At 52.9% G+C, this 25,728-nt stretch overlaps 1 protein-coding gene and 1 long non-coding RNA gene across 5 annotated transcripts in view; one reads left to right on the top strand and one right to left on the bottom strand.

The window, feature by feature from the left end:
• SH3RF2 (SH3 domain containing ring finger 2) overlaps positions 1-25,728 on the top strand; it is a 44,829-nt gene that overhangs the window by 7,355 nt on the left and 11,746 nt on the right. For both annotated transcript variants that reach the window (XM_075509480.1, XM_075509479.1), the window contains exons 2-4: positions 10,723-10,992; positions 15,804-16,127; positions 24,603-24,697. In XM_075509480.1, the coding sequence (XP_075365595.1) occupies positions 10,723-10,992; positions 15,804-16,127; positions 24,603-24,697 (689 nt within the window). The remainder of the gene's footprint in view (positions 1-10,722; positions 10,993-15,803; positions 16,128-24,602; positions 24,698-25,728) is intronic.
• Positions 11,044-22,054, bottom strand: LOC142413384 (uncharacterized). Of its 3 annotated transcripts, none has more exons than XR_012776808.1 (5): positions 21,205-22,054; positions 17,493-17,592; positions 13,366-13,537; positions 11,455-12,378; positions 11,044-11,354 (listed from the first exon to the last, which is right to left on the bottom strand). It is a non-coding gene; the product is annotated as an uncharacterized LOC142413384 (long non-coding RNA). The 3 variants fall into 3 exon arrangements; XR_012776809.1 differs by having other exon boundaries at positions 11,044-11,351; XR_012776807.1 differs by having other exon boundaries at positions 11,044-12,378.

Raw genomic sequence — 25,728 nt, 5'->3', positions numbered from 1 at the left:
CCGGGCACGCTGAGGGCTGACACAGTTTGTTTTCCGTGCGGCTTAAAACCATGACACACAACTTAACCGCTGCCTGAGATTGCTGACTGCAGCAGAGACAAAAACATCTGATAGCAGCAACCATGAGTGGAAGAGGCGTGAAAAGGTTTCGTGCAGACACCGCAGCTCGCGCACGCCAGTCCCTGGTCCCCGGCATCACTCTGCTGTGCCCCGCACCAGCCGCTGCCAGCCTCCCCTCTTGCCTCACAGAACGGCTTTTCAGGCCTATCCCGGCCCTGCCTGCGCCCGTGCAGCTCTGCCTGCACCAAGGAGCGGGCGACTACAAAGCAAAGCCATGCTCGGGTCCAACTCCTGCCTTGGATGCACCTTGGCGCTTCTCCTGCCCACCTAAATCTCTCCTGCGGTTTCACACAGGCAAAGTGAAGCCTGATCCGGCACTGTCCTGCTCCGGAGCCGTGGGGACGTTACCGACATGCAGCCGGATGCACCCCTCGGGGCTGGGCGCCTGCGGCAGTGCCTCAGCCATCCCTAGTGCAGCACCTGCTCACCTCTCCGTGATAAAAGCTGCTCTGTATTTTATTTAATCATTTTCCCCGTTTTCCATTTCACCTCTGCATTACAAAGCCAGAGTGACAACAGGCAAAGTTCAGCAGTGACGTGAGCCTCGATGCGGTGGCGTATCAAAGGGGTGTTAGTTAGCAGATGGTGCAAGTGCTCCTGCTCACCGCTGCCATTGCCCCGCCAGCAGCTGCGGAGGCACAGACGTAGCAGCGCAGAAACCAGCCCCAGCGGTCTCAGCAACAGGCTCTGATACCTGCTTCTGCGGACTCCTTCGGTTGCTTTTCATCTCTTCAGTCTGTAAATCAAACCCACTGACACCTGTAACTTAAGACGATGTTTTCCATACCCAGCTAAACCCGTACAAGTTACGCCTCCAGCCTCCCCCGAGAAGGGCTGCTGGCACGCCCCGCAGGGCGGCCGCCAGCTTTAGCCGTGACCAGTGCTGGCCTTGCGCCCCAGCAAACCCAAGAGGGAACTGGGCAGATCTGGTGAGCTCCAGTACCGATGCGAGCAGGAGGGGACTGACTTTGTTCTCTCCGGTGCACACAGTCTGCTTCTGCTTGGAAGATGGGAGCAGTCCTCCTCAGGGGAGAAATAATGCAGAAACCACCCAACTGTCTGAATCCTCAGAATATAATTATATGAAGAGATTGAAATGACAAGTTCACTTTTGATGGTTTTGTTCTCTGTGACAAGGCTGAAGTTATCTCCTCTGCCGAAAAGCAGAAAAACAGAATTGTAATGGCAATTAATTTACATTCAAATAGCTCTTTTCATCCAACTGGATCCTAAAGAGCCCTGAAACTGCGCTAGCTGAGCACACAAAGGAGGCGATGTGGGGCTCATTCATCCCATTGAAATGAGGACAGTCAGTGGCAGGATGCTGAAGGCGGCTTGCAGAAAGTTAGTAATAAAATGGACAGCAGTTGTTATTGATTATCTCTCTTTATGAAAAGCCAGCGTGTCCCTTGGCGTCAGTATGTAGATAATAACCAGCTCTCCGTTCACGGTCTGTAAATCATTGCTCATCAGGAGCGTGGCCTGGGTTGTGCTCTCAGTTCTGTCCTGGAGTCACTGTCTGCCTCTGGGAGAGGCATTCACAGCCCCCTGGTACTATCCCCACCGCTAAAGCAGGGACAGTATTTCCATCACCCCACCCTTCACCTGCACAGTCTCTTTAGATCGCCGCTCTCCAGGGCAGGAACTGCTGCTGCGTTCGTGCGGCACCCGGCACAGCAGCAGCCTCCGGTAACACGTACTGACCCTGAGAGCGGGGACCGCTGGCTGCCTCGCCCTCGCCACCCTCCCCGCCTGCATGGAGGTCAGGACACAAGCTTTCCATTTCCTACAGACATCGGATAGCCTGGGTGTTTCCACGTGTGCTGTGGAACAGCCTGTCCCTGCGCTGTGGGCGTCCCTGCACTGAAGATGCAGGCATCTCTGTGCAGAGATGGACGGGTCACCCTGGGCCACAGTCGAGAGCAACGATACGCTAACATTTCTTCAGCCACGCTGGTACTCCTCTGGAGCTCACGTGTGCATCTTGGGCAATGACATGTGCCCTCACCTGTTGCGTACCGCCTCTTCACACCGTGCAGTTCTGTAACGAGAAGGAGACAGGGTTGGTAGGAAGAGATTCCTCCGCCCTTTGGTATTGACCCTTCCTTGCTCCGCAGTGGCAGCTTTCTGGGTGGTCGGTTCTTTCGAGCACCTCAGTATAGTTTCATATTTAGGCTGTACTTGGACTCCTGCTACCCAGGCGTAGAGCCAGCACAATGGAGTTAGAGGCTTGCAGGATCCAATCTGACATGTTTCCATGAAGAGCAAGCCCTGGCAAATCCTGGCTCTGGCACCCTTGATGCCGCCTGGTGCAGCACACTCATGTGCCAGTCCCCTCCAACCGACGCCAGTCCTGCTCCAAACAGCTCCAAAATAAAAAATAATCAAAAAACACTGGCAAACTGACCCCACAGTACCTAGTGGGAGAAAAATCAAACGGGACGACATCCAGGACTGGATTTCTCTTCTTCCCAGCACTATCCTAGAAATAAATTGTTCCTCTCCAGGAGGCTGTTATGTGTTACAGAAATCATGTATCTACAGGAATATCGCTGCCTCTGCACAGCACAGATATTTAGCTCTTCTGCACAAATAACGCAGTGCCAGGAGGCAGGAGGGGAAGGCAGAGCTCACGCGGAGCAGGGGCTGCACTGCCTCCCCCGTGGGCCCTGCCAACCGTGCAACAAGGATGACCACGTCTCCCCTCGGCACCATCTCTGTTCCCTCAGACTTTCCAGGCGACACAGCTGGGGCTGGCCTGGCTCGTCACAGCTCCTTTGCAGTGTCCGAGCTTTGTTTCTGGTCAGCTGGCTTCTTCCAGCGTGGGACAGCCCTGGCAGTGCTGCCGCCGCTCCAGCGCGGGGGGCCGGGGCTCCCCAGACATTCCACCCCTGAGCCAGTTCTCCTGCACAGGGTCCCGGGGAGCGACTGCCTCCCTGCACGTGGGGCGACACCCATGAAACCCAGATCAGGATCAGGCCCTTGGTATTTACTGCAAAGACATTCAGCCGGTGCGGGAGGAGACCGCATGCTTGGGGTGGCTGTCTGCCTTCGAGGGACGAGGCGCAGCAAACAGCGACTGCGGGGCATTCCCTGTGTGGAGTTATGAAAATCAGAGCTGGGAAACCACCTGGGTGCAGGTCCAAACCCATCTGAGGCCGTTCCCAATCCATCTGCCAGCAGCCTCCTCAGCCCCACGGTCTGAGGGCGCCCGCCGAGCTTTCGGGGCCCAGGACCAATGCTGCTGTCGGGCAGCTGTGCGGGGACAGGGACATCCACAACAGGCAGCGCTCCTGGGGCTCGCTCCTGCTGAAACAGCTCCTGCCGTCCTCCCTTTGGCATGCAGTAAACCAGAAGGAAGCAGCCCTGGACATCAACAGCAATCAGCTATGCCATGGATTAATCTGTCACTCATCCCATGTGTTCATCTACGCAGTCGCGGACGTTGGTGAAGTCAGAGCATCTGGGAAACGGGAGGAGCCCAGCTGACTTCGGTAGCTGTGTCTCGCTGAAGTCGTTTGCAGTGAACCTTGCTTGGAAATAGGTGAAGGAGTAAATGAGTCCCAAGTGCAGGGACGTTTACGGCCTCGTCCTCACGCTCATCCCGGGGTATCGCGGGCAGCGGCTCCGTCTGCTCGTGCAGAGACAGCGTCGCTGCGGGGCCGTGCTGCTCCTCAGGGTGGTTTCAAGGGGAGTCGCCTGGGACGAGGTTTAGAGGTGTTCACAGCCTCCATCAGCAATCCCTCCTCTTCGCTGCGCTCCCTGGCGTGGCTTTCCTCCTTTCTTGACAATTTCTAATGTCTCTCCCTGGTGACCCTCCACCCCAGCCGGCCTCGCACACTTTTTCTTGGCTTTTTTTTTTTTTTTAATACCGGTGCTATGAGTGTGTGGTCTTACGTTAATCCACTGGCAATAACGAGGAAGTTATAACTAGCTCATTTAAATAATTATAGTGCGCATTTCTCCCAGCTATGAAGACATGCTTTGAATTGCTTCCTCACACATGTACATATTTTTAATTTGCTTCTTTGTTTTGTACGGAGGGAGATTCAGATGTATTGGATGGCTGCCCTAGCACAGCTGATGCCAAATGCCAAAAATAGGGTTTTTTTAAAAAAAAAAGTTTTTTCTCCCCTGTCAGTCTCATATCCACTACGAATGGGGACAAGGCGTTGAGGTGCATCTGCCACGACCATCCCTCCTGGCCAAGGAGAGGAAAGTACCTCGCCCAGAGACCGCGCGCCGTATTGCACTGGGGCGAGAGGGAGGTGCTGGCTCCACGCCCCGGCCTTTACCCGCGGTGTTTTCTCACCCGGGCTCTCCCGGCAGCTCTGCAGGCAGCCCCGCGGCAAGGGGGGCACCTTGGCTCTCTCGGCGAGCCGGACACACCTCCTGGGGGCACGGCAATAACGGGGTCGTGCCTCGCTCGGGCGTGACGGAGAAGAAAACAGAGCGGGGGGAAATCAGAAAAAAATGAGACAGCGCTGGAAAAAGTTACAGCCACCCACAGAGCAGAGAGAGGGAAAGGCTCCTCTGGGAGAGGCAGCGCACTCGGCAGCAGCCAAAGGCACCGCAGGCAGAAAAGGAGCGTTTCCTGGGCACCAAAACCCACACGGGTCTGGGCTCAGGAGCGTGGGCTGCCCTTGGCCCAAAGGTCTTGGCAAAGCATCCCCGTGGTCTCTGTCTGTTTGGTGGCCTGAGAAGCGTCAGCAGGCAGCTCAATGTACTACAGTATTGCCGCCTTCTACGCAGCTTCCCACTGATTTTAGAGGCTTTCACATAAGAGAACATGAAAGACTCACCTCTCTCTATTTATTTAATTTAGCACTGCTACTGTAGCTGCAGTACTGCGTGGCATCACGGAAAAAAGTCTCTTCCGTTCACCAGGGCTGTTTCTTCTTTGTAGTTGCTGCCTCTCTGCTACTGGGCAGCAAATATTTTACACAAATTTTCAACAACCTTTAGCGGAGCTTTTCACAGAGCTTCTCATAGTGTTCTCCCAACTGAATTTAAAGACAGACGCTGAACCCTGCAGCTAGGGAGCGTGCCAATAGTTGCAATATTTGGCTGAACATTTTGCTGCCACTACCTCCCCACTAAAATAAAATCCTGCCTTGGATTAACAAAAAGCGACTGGACATAGTATGGGGAGAAAAATCCCTCAAAACAAACGAAATAGCAAGAGACTGGCTCGGGAGCTCTGCGCACCACCAGGCGATGCCAGCGGGGAAACTTCATCTCGCCATTCCTGCTGCCCTTCCCGGACCCCGGTCCCTGCTCAGCCCGGGACCGCATCCTCACCTGGGAAAAGCCGCTCCCTCTGCCCTCGGCTCGGAGCGAGCTACCTCCAGGCACACCTTGTCTTTATCCCAGGGTTTAATTAGCACCTCAGTTTCTGCCGTTGCAATTAACCTACTTTACATAAAGCAAAACAGATGCCTTGCAGAGGACCTAGTACATCCAAGAGCGGACAGAAACCAGCCAAAGCCTGAGAAAGAAATCAGATCTGAGCTACGCCCGCAGCTGCCTGTTTCGCACCAGGAGGAGGGATGAGCAGAGCCATCAGCTGCCCGTAGAGGGTTTCTGCCGGCTTCCCCCAGCCTCGGCAGGGTGGTTTTCTGCAGGGTGGTTTAGTTGCTTTTCTCTGTCTTTCCTACATCTTATGAACACGTTAAAAAACAGTGACCCTGATGTACGTCTTTCTGAAAACTTCAGCTTGAAGATGTATTTTGTGAAAGGCCTGCGCTGTACAGTATAAACCACATTGGTTGCTCCGTGTGGGTAGATAAAGGCTTGGTTTATGTCCTAAATAGAGCTGGGAAATCAATGGGATATTTTTGGCTCAGTATCTGAACAGACAAACAAAATTTAAAAAAAAAAGCAACAAGACAGACCTTGGAAAAAACTGACTTGGGCCTTAAAAAACTATTGGAATTGAATGATGTTTTTTTAATGAAGATCTAGAAAGACTTCATTTCAAGCTAGTTTCAGTTGGTTCCAAAACAAAATGCTTTGTATTACTATGGCTTTTTTTAATCCTTCTCCTTTTTTAAGTTACATTGATTTTTGCTGTTACAGAGCATTAAAATATTAGAAAAAATATTTTGGCAGTTGCAAAGAACATATGATTTTGAAAATGTCAGTCACCAAGTGCATAAACAGTCCAGCATGATTACAGTTTTTCTTTGTTACACAACCAGAAACGCCATCCAGTCCGACGTCTCTTCGTAACACCTCCCATCCCTTTGAAGCACTTAATTCCGAGGTGGTTTTAATTGAGGCTTGTGGAAAACAAGGACCGCTCTCCTTGCCCTCGTCCCTTCCCAGGGCAGGCGGGAGGCGTGGGGTCCTGCGCCCCGTGCTGACCCCGAGCACGTGCCCGGGCTGGAGGCTCCTGGCTTCCCCCGTTCCCCAGCCCGAGTACCGGGAGCCACGGAGCCCTTCCCGGGACTACAGGGAGCTTTAGCAGGGGTAAGTACGGATCAAAGGACAAGCAACGTTATAATAATGCCTTGACAAAACGGCCGCGAAGGAATACACCACTGTTACCTTGTGAGTGTTCCAAATTACTAGCAAGCCCCAAAAGACCAAAATTCGGAGTATTTTTTGGATGCTAAAGAAGCATGTAAGCGCTAATATTAACTGTTATTCACTTAGATCCACAAAAGTTTTGCAACAAACTTCAACGAGTGAATACAAGTGCTCTGCTCTATAAAGTGAGGGGTAGATTATGTCCATGGTCACTGCAAGCTCCAGGAAACAGCAATGGGAGAGAAAACCAGGCTGAGGGGGAAACCTGAAACAGAACAGGCTGTGGGATTTGCAAGGGCATGGAAGTGGGAGGAAAGGGTTAAAGAGGAGCTGAAGAAATGAAGGCTGAGGCCATGGTTAGAGGAAGAAACAGCCCATCCATCCAAGCACGGAGGGGTGAGTTTCAGCCAGCCCTAATGTCGCAAACAGGCCTGTCCTACCTAGTTTTGAGTTAGTTATTCCAGCCTGCCCTCCTGTCTCATCCTTTTTCTTGCTGAAGAAAGAATATTCCAGACTCTCAGCACCCCGTTGCTTGTTCACTATTCCCAGTCAGTAACAGGCATGCATTTCATTTCAGAGTTTCTCTTATTTTTAATATATTTCCATAACTCGTTCTTGATGCCTTTTATGTTTTGCTTTATTTTGCTGTGCAACCATTCTCTCATCATCCCCGTACGTTTGCGCTCCTCCTTTACAAGCCCTGTTTTCGCAGTTTGCATGAGTCCTGTTTGTTTTCTGGTTGCTCCTGAGGCAATCAAAGTCTCTTTCTGTGCTCCTTGTCCTTGTTTAACACCAGAGAGTCTGTCACTGAGTCTTTCTGCAGGAGACCTGGCCCTCCCGTAATCCTCTGTTCCCACAGTCTGTTTTTCTGCGTCAGAAAGCGCGTACGTCCAGGCGTGTCTCTGCGGCGCGAGTTTCTGTGGTCCTGGCACTGACACGGTCCCTGTTTCCCGAACCAGCTCGGGGGACTGAAGGAGAGCAAAGCTGGCCTGAGTCTCACTTTCATCATTTTCTTTTTTTCCAGGAATGTACTTTCAGTGTCACTAAGCCAAGCACAAATTAACAGACAAAATGAGTTAATTAGAACTAAACATTAAACTAATTGTTTCCTGTTTCAAATGCTTTGAAGTAAATGCAGTACATAAAATTTTTCTCTTCTTGGTTCCTTTTTCCTACCAAGCATCAGTGTTTGGGAGTGCTGGAAGATGTTCTCTTCCCCAGCCTAAATCATTTCCATGGAAAATTTGATCTTTTCCACACTTCAGGAAACTAACATCGAGTTTCCCCCTTCCACCTTCCTGACCTCCCAAAACTGGCTGATGGGGGGTGAACTCTGCAGAAATCCTGCCTGAGCCCTGGGCACTGACACGGGTGGATGTGGGGAAATGGGTTTATCTCCTTCCACAGAAAAAGGCAGGAAAAGCCTGAATGGGTCCCTGGTACAAACTGCCATCTCCCGCGAGGTCGGCAGGGGTTTGGTAACTATGGCTTGGAAAAACTGCAATGCGGGGTCCTGCTCACAAGGCCACGGCACTCGGCAGCCGACAGACAAAAATCCACATTTTGTCCACGGGAGATGCAGAGCCAGCAGCCCTAAATCCCATTGCCCCGCCAGCATTGCTTCCCTTCGCACCTGCACAGCTGAGCTCTCGTGGGATGGGACCCTGCTCCCCGTGCTGGTCCACGCCTCTCGGCCGGCGGACCAGAGCTGGAGACGTGCTGCATTTGAAGCACCCGGCCATGGATGGAGCTCCTCTGCCTGCCACAAAGGTTTTTCCTGCAGTTCCCACACATGACATTACAAATCCTAATACGCGGAGAAGGACAATCTCGATCTGCAGAGACTGGCACAGAAGAAGCTGAAAAGCCTCTTGTCCCTGGCTGTCCCAGGCACCGGCACTTCTGCTTAAAACTGCTCAAGGCTCTAGAGCTGAGGGCAATCCTGGCTTCCCCTTTTCTCGACAGGTATCTCGTGCAGCTGTGCTGCCAGCTAGGCGGCTAGCAATGGAGCTCAGCATTTGGTTTTTTCCCCTTAAAACTTCGGGCTGCATTGTGTCTGGGAGACATCCCTGCGGGTGAGGACAGGCAGCCCTACGGCGGAGCACAGACTCCCACGCTGCACCATTGGGGTTTTTATCTCATCTACCAGCACAGGAGGGACAGGCAGGGCCCTTAAACTATTTTCCCATCCCAAATTCAAAGATTCCCCTCTTGGTCCAAGGAATCCTTTGAAGGAGACACTGCCATGTCTTGGAAAGCAGACAGAAACCAGAAAATGGATCTGTTCCTTATTTCCAGATTCCTACCAATTGCAGTGAAGCTCCCACAGCCAGAAACAGCAGAACAGTTAATCAGAAGGGATTAAAGAAAATGAACCACAATGCAAAGTATTACTGAAGCTGAGAATCTGGTACGATTCAAGGAAAGAACAATATCTGCAGCTCTAACAGTTCAGATAATAGTTTAGAATATATACAGCTGTCTTACCTCATGCCAGAAACAGTCACTCTGTGCCTCGAGCAAAGAAGAAGTCTCTCCCAGAGGCACGCTGTCGCAGCAGAGCCGAGCGCTTCGCGTTGGTCACTGTTTCCAGCTGGATGCGAGACTGGATGGAGACTCATCCGGTAGGGATGGAAATGCTGTGTACTGACAAGAGCCTGGGCGAGAACGGCATCATTAAGTGATCGAGGCTTCACAAACGCCCACGAGGATATTTGTTCTTACGACTTTTATTTCTAATTTGTCTGCAGAGATGATTGGGCGAGGGGTCTGCTGGCAGCCCGTCCTGTGAAGGCAGCACACCTCCTCACAGCATTCAAACACACAGAACAGAGTAGAGTAGAATATTCCAGTTGGAAGGGACCTACAATGATCATCTGGTTCAACTGCCTGGCCACTCCAGGGCTGACCAGAAGCTAAAGCCGCAGCATTCATTTCCAGCCGAAGGGCCAGCAGGACAGAGCTTAAAACTCAGTGGTTTGCATTTCGTATACAACTGCGATGTTGCAGATGGCAATAACCATGAACAAACACAGGTTGTTATTCGTTCTAGGATGCACTTGCGTGGGACGCAGTACTCTGGTCCCACAAATGTGCTGAAAGCATCTCCGTCTTGCCTTCAACACAAGCATGTAAAGATCGAGCCTTTCAGTATTGCTGATTTCCAACGTACGGGGCCCCCCAAATGCTCGTCTGGAACAGCTACACAGAGCACACAAAGCCTCGGCGTATCTGCACCCCCCCCCCCCCCAAGAAAAACGCCCCTCAGGCTGCCCTCAAGCTGCACCGTGTGGGTTCACAGCACCGAGGCCAGGGACGGCTCTGGCTTTATTCAGCCGCGTAAATCATCTGTTGCATTGTGTATTAAACTGAGTTCTCTAGTATAGATAAGGGTCAGTAAAGCAGTTATTTTAAGTGAACTTTATAGTTTCATTTTGATGAGAGTCAAGATGGTAAAGTTCCCTCATCTCTTCTGGTTTTGGCATCTCTTCTTTCTCATATGATACTGCAACAACAATAACATTATGAAGCCTCTCTTCCTGTAACCCAGATTAAAGACTGAAATAAAATCAGGGTCACACGGTGTTAAAGCACGGAGGTAACCACAGGAGAGCAGCGACCTGCACTCACCTTGCTCTTGTTGCGTTCTCCTGGGCATGCAGAGTTGGCCACTGCAGGCGACAGCCGCCAGGTCAGCTGGACGACGGCTGCGACCTCCTGAAACAGAAATATCTGGGTTCATTAATATAGACAATGTATTGGAGGAGACCTTATAGCAGGCAGTAAGATCCCATGGGAAGACTAGTTTAAGGCATTCATTGTTTCTTAATATTCTTAAACACATTCAGCCTGCTTTTCATCTTGATACCAATTTAGCATAAGTATTTTGGAGCTTGTCTTCATTAGAAAAAGACATCAAGAAAGGATGTGGGTAGTTAATCCCAGTAAATGCATGCTTAAGCCTTGGACCTCTAAATTTTTCCCAGTAATTACGAATGCTTTTGGGGAATTCTGTCTATGTTAAGCATCGCTGTCACGGATGAACTGCAAGGGCTGTTTCTCGTCCCACAGGTCCCGCGAGCCAAGGCCCTGTACACCTACCGAGGGCACAACCCTGGGGAGCTGAGGTTCAACAAGGGGGACATCATCGTGCTGCTCCGACAGCTGGATGAGAATTGGTATTTGGGGGAGGTCAATGGGATCAGCGGCGTTTTCCCAGCCAGCTCCGTGCAAGTCATCAAGCACCTGCCCCTGCCGCCGCCCCTCGGCAGAGCACTCTACAGCTTTGACCTGAGGAGCCGGGATAAGACCGAGAACAAGGACTGCCTGCCGTTTCATAAGGTAACGCCGCCCCGCGGCAGCCAGGGCTGGGCGACGCGGGCTGGGCTGTTTTCTTCTTTAGACAGTACGGTGTGCCGCTACTCCCCAGCCCCACAGGAGGCCCCTTCTGGAAATCAGTAAGGTCCCCAAGCCCCCTCAGACGCTGCCGCCAGCGGTTCAGCCGCCACGACTGCCCCGCGGGCACACAGGGGCGCGTGCAGGACGGGGGGCACCCAGAGAGGGATGCAAGCGCCCGCCACAAGCAGCGACTGCGGTCCCTCGGCTCGGCTTCTCGCCCGTGCTGCTGTCGATGAGGAGTGGCTGATGGTGGCAGTCTGCTCTCAGGACCAAAACACCCCAAGGAGATCTCTAAAAGACACCTACTGACATAGCAAAGAAAACTGCTTCCAGGTCTGGGGTTACATCATTTATGGAGGCTGAACGTACCCAGCCTGCGGGAGGCATGCGCTTGCAGAGCAATACCTGAACTTTTGCTGCGTTTCCCTTTATTCCCCAAAGGCTACAGAGCTCGCGTTTACTCTGGTAGAGGACACGCTCTTCCGCGTAACTGCACCTCCCAGCAAAGTCAACTGTCCCTGTCGCGTCAAAGCGAGGTGAGGCATGGCAGAGCAGAACAGAAAGCGCTGCCCAGAGGCATCAGTGTCCTCGCAGAGAAGTCACCTCCTTCTCTGTCCAGCTGGCAGCACAGAGGCGATGCTCTCCTCGCTTTCAGGGGCGGAAGGAGGCAGGAGAAGGCGGCTGTGGCCAGGGCAGGTGTCCCCAGGCAGTCAGAGCTGGACGTGGGGTGGCTGGCAGGGGGCAGGAGAAATCAAACGGCCAAGAGCCAGCTGTGGTTTCTGACTAAGGGGAGGAACTAGAAGAGAAAAATCAGTTCAGAGCAGCGTCGCACATCACCAGCAGCAGCTCTATAAAATGTGGGCTTTCAGCTTGCCAGTGGGGACGCAGAGAGGCTGGGCAGCCAGCCATCCTCCCTTTGTCATTAGGATTCACTTATTAGCAGGAGGCGCCTTCCTCAGCTTTCTGCCGCCTGCGTTTGTTTTTTCTCTTTCGCTCTATTTGCCTTTGTTTCACAGCTTACTCATTCTGTTTATTTGCGTTAGGAGGCTGCGCTCATCTCCGCTCCCACAGCAAAGTTCACACGTGGGGAGGGAGCGCACATCTAAAACAAACAGAAGCTTCTGCAAAGAGGCGAGGGCATCCTCCTGCCCCCAGCCTTGTGACAGCGGTCGGTTCTTACCGTGCAAAATGACGGAGATCGGAGCGGTCACCTCAGTAACTCCCTTCTGCAGTAACCTGGAGGCAGTGCCAGTGCCGTGTCCTCCTCCAGCCGGGCATAGCACGGGGCGACCGGTCAGCCGGGGCGGGTAACTGGGGAGTGCCATCTCTCTGCAAACCACCGTGAAGAGGGGATTTACTCCTCCAGGAGCCCCAGCAGGCAGGGGAACCTCAACACAGGGATGCTGGAGCCTCGGGTGGATGACACAGGAGTTGCGTTTGTCCAGCACAGCCTGGCTTTAGACCAAAGCTCTGCTGCAGGCAGCTTGATCTAGTTTTTTCAAAAACACGAGCTGGCTGTAAAAAAACCCAACAAAACAAACAACCAACCCACCCCACAGCTGCCCGCTCTCGCCGGAGCGCCGCGCGCTGCAGCCGGCTTCGCAGGCGGCTCCTCTCCCTCACCGGCTCTCGCATCTGGACGGGGTCCCCCCCGTTCTGCTTCGCATTCGCCTTCGCCCCACCTCCACCTGCCCTTGCCCTCCCTCGGGAGCAGGTGATGGTAATTTGGCAACAAGCCCACCTGGAAATTTGTGCAGAGATTCAAGTGCAATACCGCATAGCAGTCTATTCTTATTCTTCAAGGCAGTAGCCAGCAGATAACGTTCAGACACACAAATGAAAGCTAAGAGTCACTTACTGCAAGACTAATACAAAATTCCCGCCAATTCAGATGGAAACTTTCTGCGCGTACCCTGCATGGGTGTAGATGTTTTGGCCCGTGGGAACCAGCCTTCTCTGACCCCTTCAGCCTTGGAGTCATTAAGGTTTTAGCCCCAAACTTTGTGCCTTAGCTCAGAAGAGAGAAAAACATAAATTTGTTTCTGTAAAATTCTCCTTACGTCCCCCCACACACATGGCAGATATCCTTAAAAAGTTGAAATCGAAACACCTTAAAAGTTAACAAGATTTAACTCTGCTGGGTTGCTCAGAAATGCAGGTCTTTCCAAAGAGAGGTGGCTATCAGTCAATACGAACTAGCTTTTTTCCTCCGGACTATTTCCAATACCCGCACTCCAGCAATGTCAGGTTACCTCAGCTCCTGAAATAGCGATCTGAGCGTCTCGGCAGTGTGACACCAATTACCTCGACACTTACATAGGGGTTTTTCACTTGGTTCGTAGCTAAAAATGCCATTTTTGTTATTAGTTGTGTGCACGGCAATTACAGATGCATTTCCACGCGATGGAAACCATCCGGCAAGTCAAAGGCTTTTCATGTCCTCGCCATCAGACTCATGTCCACGGTCCCGATTCAGCCACGCTCGCACCTTTAAATTAAAAACAAGTTTGAGCATTGTGCTGAGTAAGGCCAGACAAGCTGGCGTTTCAGAATACACTCGTGCCAGAGCTGTCCCAGAGGACCTGACGGGGCCGCGCCACCGACGCTGTTTAACGAGGCCGCTCTCTGAAATGGCAGGCGAGCCCATCCTCACCCCCGCGACCCACCTCCCCCGCAAGAGAGGGCTGGTGGCACCGTGCTCCTGCCCTTCAGGGTGACAGCATCGCCGTCCTCGGCGGGGCTGATGAGAACGGAGGACAAGTTAGGCGACAAAGCAGGGACCTTCCCCACCTTGGGTGTGCGGGGGGTACAGCCCCTGCGCCGCCATGCCCACCCAACACCGCGCCGGGCAGCGGTGCGTGCCAGCACCCCGGGGCAGGGCCCTGCTCCCGGCCCGGCCCGGCTCACCGCCGCCTCTCAGCCCCGCAGACCGCGAGCACACGGCTCTCCCTCTCCCTCACTGGAATGAAGCCTCCGCAACACGGAAAAAAACTGGGGGCAAAAATGCAAAATTCAGGCAAAATATCAAAATGGCATTTCTAACAGGTTCTGTTGCAGTCGGCTCTCGTGTAGCTCTGTTCGCTGGGGGATCTGCCCCGTGAGCCCCCCGCTGCTTCCCTGGGGCTGCCGGGGGGCCGGCTGCTCACGCCGGCCCCCAGCCTCCGCCAGCGCCAGCTCAGCGCGTCGCAGGCGGCGTTCCCAGCGCTCCGGCTCCGGAGACCTTTAAGCCGCCCGCTCCCTGACAGTGTTTTGTTGGCGCTGGTCTAGACATTAATTGTATTCCTGCAGTTTAGCTTGAGATGCAGGGTGTAAATGGCACCAACAAGAATTCCTAGAAATAAAATTAATACTTGCAATCATCATAATTACAGCGAGCACCTCTTTATGGCTATTTTATAAAAGGACACTAGTAAAACATCTTATTTGAAGCTCTAACATATTTTGCAAAATGTCCTTTCATTTAATGAAATCATTTGAGCCTCAGTAATTACTTATTTAAGTCTGGCATTAACAGAAATAAGTTAGTTAGGGCCACATAAAACCACCAAGGAATTAGAAATTAATTATGGAGAAGGCAAAGGGAGGGCTGCTTTGGGAGATGCAAGGCTTTTCTTGGCTTTGACACTTAGGTTTGTGCCCCATTTTATCACGTTCCCCAGTGTTTAGAGAAGGCAGAAAAATGTTTCCTGCTTAGGCTAAAGTTTCATTACATACAGAAATGACAATATTGCCATCTTATATGCGCACATATGCACACACTATGGTTTTTAAACCTTGCTTTAAGGAGTGAGGAGGAGGGAAATACGAAAACAATCCCTGCCTTAAAATGAGAATGCTTGAGAGACACCTGCACCTCTCCTGCGTCAGAGCCGTCCCTGTTCATCCCAGGAGGCAGGCACGTTGCCTCACACGAGTGGGTGAGCATCGCAAAGTTTTGCAATTCGTTAATGTCAGCAGTAAATCATGATTAATTCCTCTGGCAGTGATCGTGGTACAAGACATTGTCACCACATGCCCTTTGCTACTAATACTGTGTGATCAGCAGTTTCCAAGAAATACTGTTTGAACATTGCCCGTATGCAAACTCAGGCCCGGCTCTTCCCTCATTAAACCCAAGGGTTAAAAGGCCAGGCTTTTCTCAATGGAAGCAAGATCAAGCCGTGAATGTTTTGGCCTACAGAGAGGTAATTGGGTGGATCTAATTCTGCTCGGAAAGCCACCATCAGCGAGGGCTTCTCCGAGCTCATGCCTTAAAGTGGGCTGCAGGGGTTTGATGTCCTGCTGCGAGACGCACCCAAGCGTGCCAGCACCAAGTGAAAAAGGGAGATGTGCCCAAACGTCCCTTCTAATTTAGAGTGAAATTTATTATAACGCTGCTAAAGGGTCAGCCAGCTCTCCTTACACCTCTGCGAGCCAACGGCCTTGACAAGAAACGAAACTTTCTGTAAAGTATGGGGGGGGGAGCACTCAGCCTCAGTAACGCGTTGTCTAAGCAACAAGTTTTTCAAACCAATTCTAATTTTGCTGTCAGCTTTGCATCACTAATTTTGCATCCGGAATTTGTCACTGAAAATGTATCAGGGAAATGCCTGAGCCACAGGTTTTAAAGATCGCCTGTAACGTCATCTGAAATCTGCCTGCAGCTTTGCTGCCAGCTCGGAAAAGGGAGGAAAAAGGGAAAACCGAGCGGTCGCCAGGCTGTGCCAGGCACAACTTCTGAAACGTGCCATCACGTCTCCCTTTGTCTCTTCCAGCCAAACACCACTGCAAGGCAACTCCTGCAGACCAGCAAAAGCCACTGGTCCCCTCAGTTTAAGTGTGCATCCCTGCGAACGGCGTCTCCCAAAGCAAAGGGTGCGGATTCGCCGGCTTTCCCCAAGGTGCCCGACTCCAGGCGGAAGAGCCTGCGGCAGTTCTCCATCACCACCGCCCTGAACACCCTCAACCGCATGGTCCACGCGCCCGCCGAGCGGCAGGCGCTGGAGATCAGCTCCCCCGTGCTCATCAGCTCCAGCAACCCCACCGTGGCCACCCAGAGCAGCGAGAAAGCGGAGTTTCCCTACAGCACCCCTCTCCAGGTAAGGCAGCGGCGGTGTGGGTGCTGTCGGAGCAGCGCGAGCCCAAAACGCAAATCCTGGATAGAAACGCTCGATGCGCAGGCAGCGCCAGCAGAAACGCTGAAGCACAAACGTGCAAAGATGAAGCACGCGTGCGAATAGCGTCAGTAAGATATGGCACCCACAGCAGGCTGCCTGGGATTTTTTCCCCTCCTTTTGAATGGGAAAGGGCGGTCTTCAGAGTTCAGGGACCCAAGGGAATGCATAAAAAGAGAAATTAAGTTATCAGAGTAACTGAACATGGATAAAGCACATTCCCATCCTGAGTTCTGCCCTACTGCAGTGAGCTCCAGGTGTAGAACAGAAAATAGAGAGCTTAACTTGCAAAATAAAATATTTTTCATTTTAGAAAGTAGTATGGAACATGAATTCCCAAGGGAGCTAACTGAGCCTCAGCTCGTTCACAGACACGTAGGTGTGTGCCTGAATTCACACTGCAGGGAAACATCTGGTTTGCCGTATAACAACGTAGATCCAAAAGAGGCCGTTCTCAACACGGGCAAAATTAAAGCTAAAAGCAGCCATTGGCCACTCTCGCCTGCGTTACTGGTAACGTACTGCCGTACTTTGACTGAGCCTTTCTGAGCTCCTCTCACAGAATTAAGTTGCACCGGCACGGCAGGACCTGCAGAATCAGGCCCTGAATTATGAGCAAATAAAAGCCCAGCGAGATCAGTGCGGAAGCTGCGTTGTACTGAGCAGGTCTGCACGCCAGCGACTGCTGTACGGCCTTTTCATCTAACCCCCACGCTTAAAAGGAAAGTAGAAACCTGCTTTCTTTATTAATTGGTATTTCAATTTTTCTGGTAAGTCTCAAGCGTACAAGGAGTCCCCAGCATCCCCAGTGCTTATCCTCAATGATAAGCACCGGGCTTAATCGAAAAACTTGATGGAGCCCAAAATCTCAGCGCAGGATATGTTTGGGTATCTCTAAACACGACCTTTACTCTGCCCGCCTTGGCACTCGCAGGCATTGCGGAAGCACGGAGCTCCATTACCGTACCCTAATCCCCAAAGTTTTCCCCAAGGCAAACTGCTACAGGACAGGCTTCCTCACAGCACACCAGCTCAGCAGCGTCCTAACATCTACAGAAATAACGAAGCAGCCTCCTGCTGCTTTTAAGCAGGGCTGTCAGCCCTTCTGAAAAGCGATCGGGGTCTTTGCCCTTCCGTAAATCAGTCCTCTGCCCCCATCTATCCCCGTCCAGATGAATGGCTTCTGCCAGGGAGGGCAATTACCGGGAGTCCTTGTCGGTCTGCAATCTAAACCTGGGACTATGCTGAGAGAAGCTGAATTTGGGGCTGAGATAAGACACGTAGACTGACCTTTTGGACTATATCCACTATTTATTTTAGGAGGCAAAAGAGTCTCATTCCTTCTTCACACTCTGACTAAAGATCTCAATACAGAATCTTCACAGATCATCTGAAACGGGAGAAGAAAGGTTTTGTTTAGATTTATGTGACATCTTTCATATTCAAGGTTGCTCTAACGTTTTGTAAAGCAATAAGCCAGCCCCTGGTAGTTCGGTGTCTGCGCAATAAAACCCAGCAGGCATTTTGTACTTAGCAATAGCCTGCGAAGAGCCTTGGCTGTTAGATCCTGGTTTATGTGAGAGGAAATGAAGCCTTACAATAGAACTATAATTCAATTGAAATGGTATCATGTCTCACAAACCCAATATAATTTTACCAAAAATGTCTCGGTGTGAACTATTGTCAACAGCAGAAGCGATAGAGCGAACGTGTTAACGTTTTGCCTTAGAAGGGCTGGAATTTCCTTTCTTCTAAACAGCAGTTTTGCTCCCGGAGGTTCGCAGGAGGATCCGTGTTGTTCACGGGGCCACACAGGTTGCAGCTTTTCCTTTTTCCATCTCTGGGTTTGGGTTGCGACGACCGGCCCGCAAAGTTGAGATGCTTTTGCAGGCCCAGATACGCACTGCCAGGCTGGACCACGCTGGCCACATCCCACTGAGGTCACTCGTCCTTTTTCCTAGTATTAATCCGATGGAAAAGCTGCGGGGGGGAATTTGTTGATAAGGCAGCCCTCACGACCAGAACAAAGTTGCAGGATTGAGGAGTAAAGGGAGAGATGAGAGCTGATGCGATCCCAAGGGTTGGTCTGCCCTGCTCAGCAGCTTCTGGTGGAAGTTCAGCTTCAATGGTAAGCGCTGAGACTTTGGAAAAACAGCAGCGCGTCTCCGAAAGGGTGGTTGTTCCATGGCAATTAATTTTACATACAGAGCATTACCTGGAAGGAAAAGATCTGTGTTTCTTGGGTTTAAACTATCCAGATAAAATAGAAGCTCGTAAGGAACGAACAGTTGCGTGCCTACTGCCAGCCCTGAAAACTCAGCTCCGGAGTACAAGTGTCAAGCTGGGGTCTTCCGTTATTAGCAGGATAGTAAAGAAAAGAGTGGGTTGATTCACATCCTTAATTGCTTCCATGCGTTTTCGCGCTCCCTGGTAAGTCTGCAGAGGTTGAGTAGCCTGGATCTTTGTGGGTGGTCACAAATATGGTGCAGCAGATGGAGCTGAGTCTACAGCTCAGCTCAGCCTTCCCGACTCCGGCTGAAACCCTCACCAGGGTTCACCCGGGTGCCGAGCCTGCGCTCGCACGCGGCCGTGCTGCGCAAGGAGCAGTGACGGCAGCTCTCGAACCGCCCGGGAGCCAGTCCCAAACGGCACAGCCTCTCAGGAGGAGTTTCTGGGACCTGGTGGGCAAGACTGAACTATTTTTGAGAATGAAGTAGGCGCGGATTTAACCGGTTGTTAAGCGGGAATTGTCCCAGGAGACAAAGCCCAGGGTTGGATAACCGTAGCTGGCAGGCAAGGGTGAGGGACGTGGGGCAGGCTGGGCACGGGGGAGGAAGGTGCCCCCTCGCCCAGCCCCTGGCCCCAGCGCTGACGCCCTCCTCCACCGAGCAGAGGGAAGGCACGGGAAGGGAGCGGGCGTCTGCCTAAGGTGGCGAGCGGCGGGCGAAGCCGCAGAGGCCGCGCAGGGCTGGCGGGTGAATCACTGGCAGGAGGAACGCGCGCCGCAGCAGCCGCCCTCCCCGGGAGCCAGGGAAAGTCCACCTCCCCGTGCGGGGCTCCACGTGGAGCCCAAAGAGCTCCGAGAGCAGCCGCGGCCCCTGGGCTCCGCACCCCAACGCCGGAGCTTCTCCGCCTGCGTGACGGGCACTGCCCCGTCAGCAGCACCCGGCCCTTCGCTCGCCTCCGCGCGCTGGGCAGGCGCTCGCTCGCCGGGAGCGCGCCCTGCACGGAGCGCCCGGCTCGGAGGTGCTTTTGTCCTTTCGGGCAATGACCCAGTTTCGCTCCCTGCCTGCCATAAGGATGTAAGGCCCTGTGAGACCAGCTGGAAGGACAGGAGCTCGCTGCAGGCAGGTTTGGCACTAGCAAGGGTCGGGACCCCAGGAGGGGGGTCCTGGCATCAGCCGTCGCTCGGGGATGGGGCAGCAGAGCAACCTCAGCAATCAAACTGGAAACCAAGTGACCCTGTTACTATCCAAGCCTTTAGGTCCCTCTCCTCTGCAAGGACAGGCTTCCAGACAGATAGCAAATACGCATTTGGACCTAGTAATTTAAAATAAAAATCCACACATTTTGAACAGATGCGTTCATTGCTTTCCTTGGGGTGGGGGTCAAAAAAAGCAGGAATTTTCCAGTAGCCTGTAGCGACATGACACTTGCCCCAAGCTACGAGACTACGTAAGTTTGAGGGAGACAAAGAGGAGCACCAGTTCCCCTGAAGCACCCTGTGCGGGACACGTCCCCCGGCCGAGCCACGTCTCCAGCGATGCTGGGGCTTGGCGGGGGAGAGGGAGCAGGAGGGGCTGCACCGTGGGTACGCGCAGCAACAAAGCAGGGCTTAGGAAGCAAAGCTGGAGAGGCCGCGCTGGGTGGTTGCAGAGCTTTCCAAAACACGACGTGCCCGCCCGCCTGGCATTTCCGCCAACAAGGATGAGGTCGGACTCATTTGGGCCCATAAAAGGGAATAACCGGCAGCAGCCGGCACTGCCGCCAGCCCTCCTCCTGCTCTTCCTTCCCCTTCGTGGTGCCAAGGCGGGCGCAGGCGGGAGCCAGAACCAGTTTGCAGGGCTTGTGGCTCGCCGTGCCTGTGCCTGTTGTGCAAGCGGGCCGGCTGCGGGGCGAGGGCAGCGCCGAGCCGCGTCCGCCCTCTCCGCCTCCAGCAGAAAGCACCAGCCGCTGCAGGGATCTCTGCCCGTCGCAGGCGAGCTTGTTCCCCTGGGCCTGGCGGGACCTGGGTCAGGACACAGCTGGCCAAGAGCGGCTGCTGCCCTTTGCCGCTCGTTACGGTGAGCTTGGAAACCTGACATCTGCCGTCTAGTACACCTGGCTTTTCTAACAAACGGTCGGAAACGTGCAGGACCCAACTTTCAGTGGCACCGCGAGCACCAACTGCCCCGCGACGGAACGGGGAAAACCTCCCTCCCCACAGGTCTCTCACGAGGGCTCTCGCCGGGGCATTGCCCGTGTCAGCAGGGCACCCTCGAGAGGAGCCAAGCCAGAAGGCACGTTGGCACCGAGCTAGATGGGGAGATGGAGTAAGAGAGGGATTGAAGGAGAGGCGGAAAATGAAACTCTTTGTACTTACAAGGGCTTGCAAGGTACTCACAGGAGATCAGCGAAAGTGAATGCTGAAATCACTTATACCTGGCTGGAAAATATTTCATTCAATCTTTTTCCTCTCTGTTGCAAATACAAAACCAGCTTTGATGCAGGCTCTGGAAGATCACTGTTTCCATGCAGGGTGGGAACAGGGAGATGAAAAACATTAAGCTTTCCATCCAGAAGCGGACATTTCAACACAGTTCCATCAGGAAAACCGGCAGAAGGTTGTCATTTTGCTCCAATGCAGGAAAAAGAAACCCCAAATCCCCAAATTTCAAAGGTTTTGATTATCAAAATCATTAAAACAGAATTATAATTCCCAATCACCTTCATTTATATGAGAGGCTGGTCTGACCTCACCTGGACTAGAAAACGAGGAAATCAGAGATGGTTTGAAGCTTACCTGCCACTCCAGGTCCAGAGACAGAAGCTACAGTTGCTGGAGTTTTTTAATTAACTTAATTTACTGGAGAGCAACAGAGCTGGTGAGTCACTTCTTTTTTTTCCCTAGGTCCTTGCTAAGCCAGTGCCCCAGCACGGTGTTACAGCCATGACCACTAGCAATTAGATCTGAAATGAATACGAGATTAAAGCCCTGACAACTCGCATCATTACAGATCCCGTGGGCTTTGCTGGAGAGCGTGACTGCCAGCCACATCCCAGCCCGGTGACTCTCCGCCGGCCTGAGCTTCCCCAGGGACGCTGCTGCAGCCGCCCTGCCTTGCTGGGAACTCTGCTTGCTCCTCCGACAGCGGCCGCGCTCCCGCAGCGGCGCAACACGGCTGACGCCTTTCGGCGCGCGCAGCGCTGAACTTCAAATGGGGACGAACCGCTTGCTCACAGCGGTTCACCCCGGGATACCTTTTTGTGCTTTAGAAGGGACAGATCCGCAGGAGAGAGCATCCTGAGGATGCCAGATTGAACGCTGCCGTCCTTCCCTCCAAACCCGTGGGCCCAGCCTGTGCAGACCAGTACGCCGCTGCGCGCGCTCCCCCGTCACCGCCCGGCCCCGCGGTCTGCCGTGCTGCCAGCAGTGACAAGCAAAGTTCACGGGTAGAAACCAAACGGACGAGGAGGAACGTGCACGGTCGGCACAGACCAGCGGGTTCGGTAACTGGGACCCTCCTGGGCTGGGCTCAGCGGCACCGCTTGTTCTCACCATTTTCGGAAACAAACGCTGCCGGCGAAAGGAGGCAGACGGATCCCCCCGAGGACACGGTCCCAGCCCCCAGAGCCGCGCGGTGCCAGGTGCGGCCGCGCTGCTCGCTCCGTCTCTGCGACAGACCTCGGCCCTCCCGCCTGGGAAGCGGAGATAACAAACCCTCCCTGCCTCCGCCGGGCTGGAGAGACCTCGCTAATCTCCTAATGCTTGCAAAGCCCTTGGAGAGCCTCCAAAGCAAGGCGATAGAGAAGCGCAGGGTATTATTGCCATGGCCCCAGGCCCCCGCCGCGAGGGACCACCTCTGGAGGAGAGAGAAGTTGTTGTCCTTGTTCCAGCTAATCCTCTGCCTCGCTGCTGGCAGGTAAACAAGGCGGACAGCTAGGACCGGTCAAAAAAGTTCAGCTTAAATTGTTGTGGCTTTGCCATTTGAAAGATAGCTGAGCTTTCACGTGAAAGGGAAGGGTCTACCTTCCCTAGAAAATTCTCAGTTTTCATTGAAAGACCTCGCACCCTGGTTGCTACATAAGTTTGCAACCAGCAGGGAAAATATTTCCTTTGAAAGCATGCTGTCGTGCAGCTCCCAGCAGGATCTAGCCCCGCGCCTTCCTCTTCTGGTATGGCAGGAATTCCCGGATCAGGTAACGCTCCCCGCTGCGGGTCTCCTGGCCAGGGGGGAAGACGCCAATGTGGTCCAGGGGACGTGGCCCCAACAGAGGGGGAAAGAGCGGAGGTGGCACTTAGACCTACGCCTCCGCCAAGCACTTCGGTAGCATTTCTTAGTGGAAGTACTTTGTATAGTTGGCCAATATACTTTAGGGGGTTTTATCTGCATGTTCTTCAGATGCTTTTGGAAGAGGATTAACGTTTCCCATATCCAATAGCTCTAGTACCGATTTTTTACCACTCATTCAATCAGCCAGCTATGAAACACTAATCCACTTTGCACCGGCAACCACGTGAAACATCTCCACGTCTTGTTCTTGGCACTGGAAGCTCCCTCCAGCCTGCAGAGTACGCTGGAGATGGAGGCGCAGGGTTTATCAGCCTCAGAGAGGACATCCTATTTACTCCTCCATCTGCAGGGCACGCGAGCAGGACTGCTCTTGCTTGAGAAGCTGGCATTTGTAGAAATGTCTTCTATTCTTTCTACTGGATGGCCTTCACCCTTGGAACAAAAGCCCCGTCTCCTCGCAGTCCCCTCGTGGAGGTGAAGCCCCTGCAGAGATCAGTGCCATGCGAGCGAGGGGGGACAGCTGCCCGTGGTGGCACCACGCTGGAGCCCAGCAGGCACAAAGGACACGTAACCGAAACAAAACTCAGAACAAGAACGGAAACACCCCACAGGCAGGTTCTGGGGTCGGGGGTAACGGCCAGACCCTCAGCGGGACACCAGGCAGAGGACGCTCGCCCCTGAAACCCCCTAAGCGGGTGGATGTCACTCGACCTGCGAGACGTGGAGGGACAGGGGAAGGGGAACAGCCCAGCACGCTGCCCGCGTCCTCAGCGGGACGACAGGGAGGTCCAAGGAGTCATCTTCTCGCCTTTGGCGGGTGGCAGCAGGGACGGGCGCTCGCCCACTGCAGCAGCAGGTCTGGCACGGCGTCGTCAAGGGACGCGATTACCCTGACAGCAGAAACGGGGCTGAGGTTCCTCCCTGGAACACGAAAGACCCCTACGAGGGGACGGGGGGGCGTTTTGGTGGCTGGTACTTCTCTGTAGATGCAGAATGACGGTGGGGGAAGGGCCACCCCAAACCAAATGCAAACCCGAGCGAGGCACCTCTGCCCGTGCTCTCGCGCTGCCCCGGTGCGGCTGCTGCCCTTACGCGGCACGGTCTGCACTGAGCGTACACACGGGTCTGGAGCTCCTCGGGACGCCACGGACGTGGTAAACAGCTTTAATAACAGTTATTAAAAGATCACTGGGGCAAGGACTGTATTATTTAGTGTTTAGACAATGCCAATACTCCCAGCTGGAGCTAAATAAATAGCAAGTGAAACAGCAATGACTACACCAGTCCTCACCTGGCAGGCGTGACGGTCTCCTCCTGGCTAGCAAAGTCTGGGCTTGAAATGCCGCTTTCCCGAACTGCTTTCCTTCCTCAAGCAGGCACCAGAGACGTGAGCGAATCAGAGGTACTCGCCTTGTCCAGAGCCAAGCGAAAAGGGGTGAGAAAACACTGAGCGCAAGGAGAGAGGCGAAGGAGCGTTTCCCCACTCGAGTGGGTCTCATATATAGGAGATTAGCAACAATTACAGGTGGAGGGCTCCAACTTAACACTTTGACGTCGTGGCTGTTGGTTTATGTTTATCCCGTTTCATCGTCGTTCTGACAGCCTCCTCGCACACCAGGTTACCCGTCCCAACAAGTTCCTTATGTACAGGACAGGATAGGCACCGTCGGTCCAACCGAGCCATACCCCGCAGAGCGTCTCGGTGTTGAAGCAGAAGGACCATGAGTCTTCCTCCTAATGCCTGGCCTTATTTTTTTGTCAAACGCTCCAAACTCTTCTTTCTCCTGAAACGTCTTTAGGGTTTTTTTGAAGGGTGGGTGAAGCCTGTCAAATGTTTTAGCTGCTCTTCCAGTGGCTAAAATAAGTCCATATTCAGATTAATTTTTTGTTTTCTTTCTCCCTGTAGGTCAGCGCATCTTACTATCCCGCGCCAGGATCACTGGGGCACTCGGCAGCCATCGTCACTCTTCCCCACCTGCAGCACCACGTATCAGCTTATATGTACGTAAGGAAACTGAAATACGCTGGGGGGGTCGTGTCATTTCTGTAACTTCACCCGAGGCTTCTCCAGCCAACGGTTCTTGCGAGCCGGGAGGTGAAGGCAGACCAGAGCGCAGCTCCCGTCTTCGGATCCAAACGCAGATCCACGTAGGAATGTACTTGCCTGGTCTCAGCAGGGGGTCACAGAGACTTACCACAGTTGAACTCAAAGATTAAATTTAGGAAAGTCAAGGGATACAGAAGAATGTGGGTACACTACTGGAAACATTTGAGAGAGATTCTGATCGTTCCCTCGTCCAAATTATTGTGCTCATCTTTTTTAATTATGTTCCCAGTAGGTGAACCACCCTTGCACCTCATCACCTCACTTAACTATTTATAGATAAGCTATAGTTCTGCCCATTTGTCAACAGCACATTTTAAATTTTCAAATAGAAAGAAACTAATTACTCCTTAAGTGCCCGTAGTTATTTATTTTAAGTAAGACAGTGACGGTCACTGGTGTTTTGAGGGATCCAAGCTTTTAAAACTTCCCCAGAGTTAAAATTTGCGGACAACATATTGTGATGATTTGTTTTCCTTCGATGAGAGTCACCAGGCTGGCACTGCAGTAAGCTCCCCAAGACCAACAAACAGCAGCAGGCTGTCTGCGTGGTCATTAGCACCTCCACGGGACCCGGCCAGGCCTGCGGAAACACGAGCACACAGGGGCCATTTCTGTAAACCTGTGCTACGCTCGTGACGTTTGCTGCTTTCACGCACTAGCATAGGTCATCCAAGGCTATTGCACACGCTTAATCCTAAGCGCAAGAAAACTCCTAAGACCTTAGAATAATTTGCAGAATGAGGACTGTACGAAAGCGTTCAATCAGCTGGCTACTGTGCACAGCTCCTTTTTCAACCCTAGGGTATCGAACCAGTATCTCCATGTCCTGCCCTTCAAGATGAATCCTGTATAAGGAGAGAGAAGCATTTTTAAAAGTTATGGGATGGTCCTTGACTGCCGAGACAACTAGTCTGTTGTTGCTATT

The sequence above is a fragment of the Mycteria americana genome, chromosome 8 (assembly GCF_035582795.1).
Source record: "Mycteria americana isolate JAX WOST 10 ecotype Jacksonville Zoo and Gardens chromosome 8, USCA_MyAme_1.0, whole genome shotgun sequence".
Taxonomy (NCBI): domain Eukaryota; kingdom Metazoa; phylum Chordata; class Aves; order Ciconiiformes; family Ciconiidae; genus Mycteria; species Mycteria americana.
Note: the sequence above shows the minus strand (reverse complement) of the source record. Positions and strands in the feature narration are given on the sequence as shown.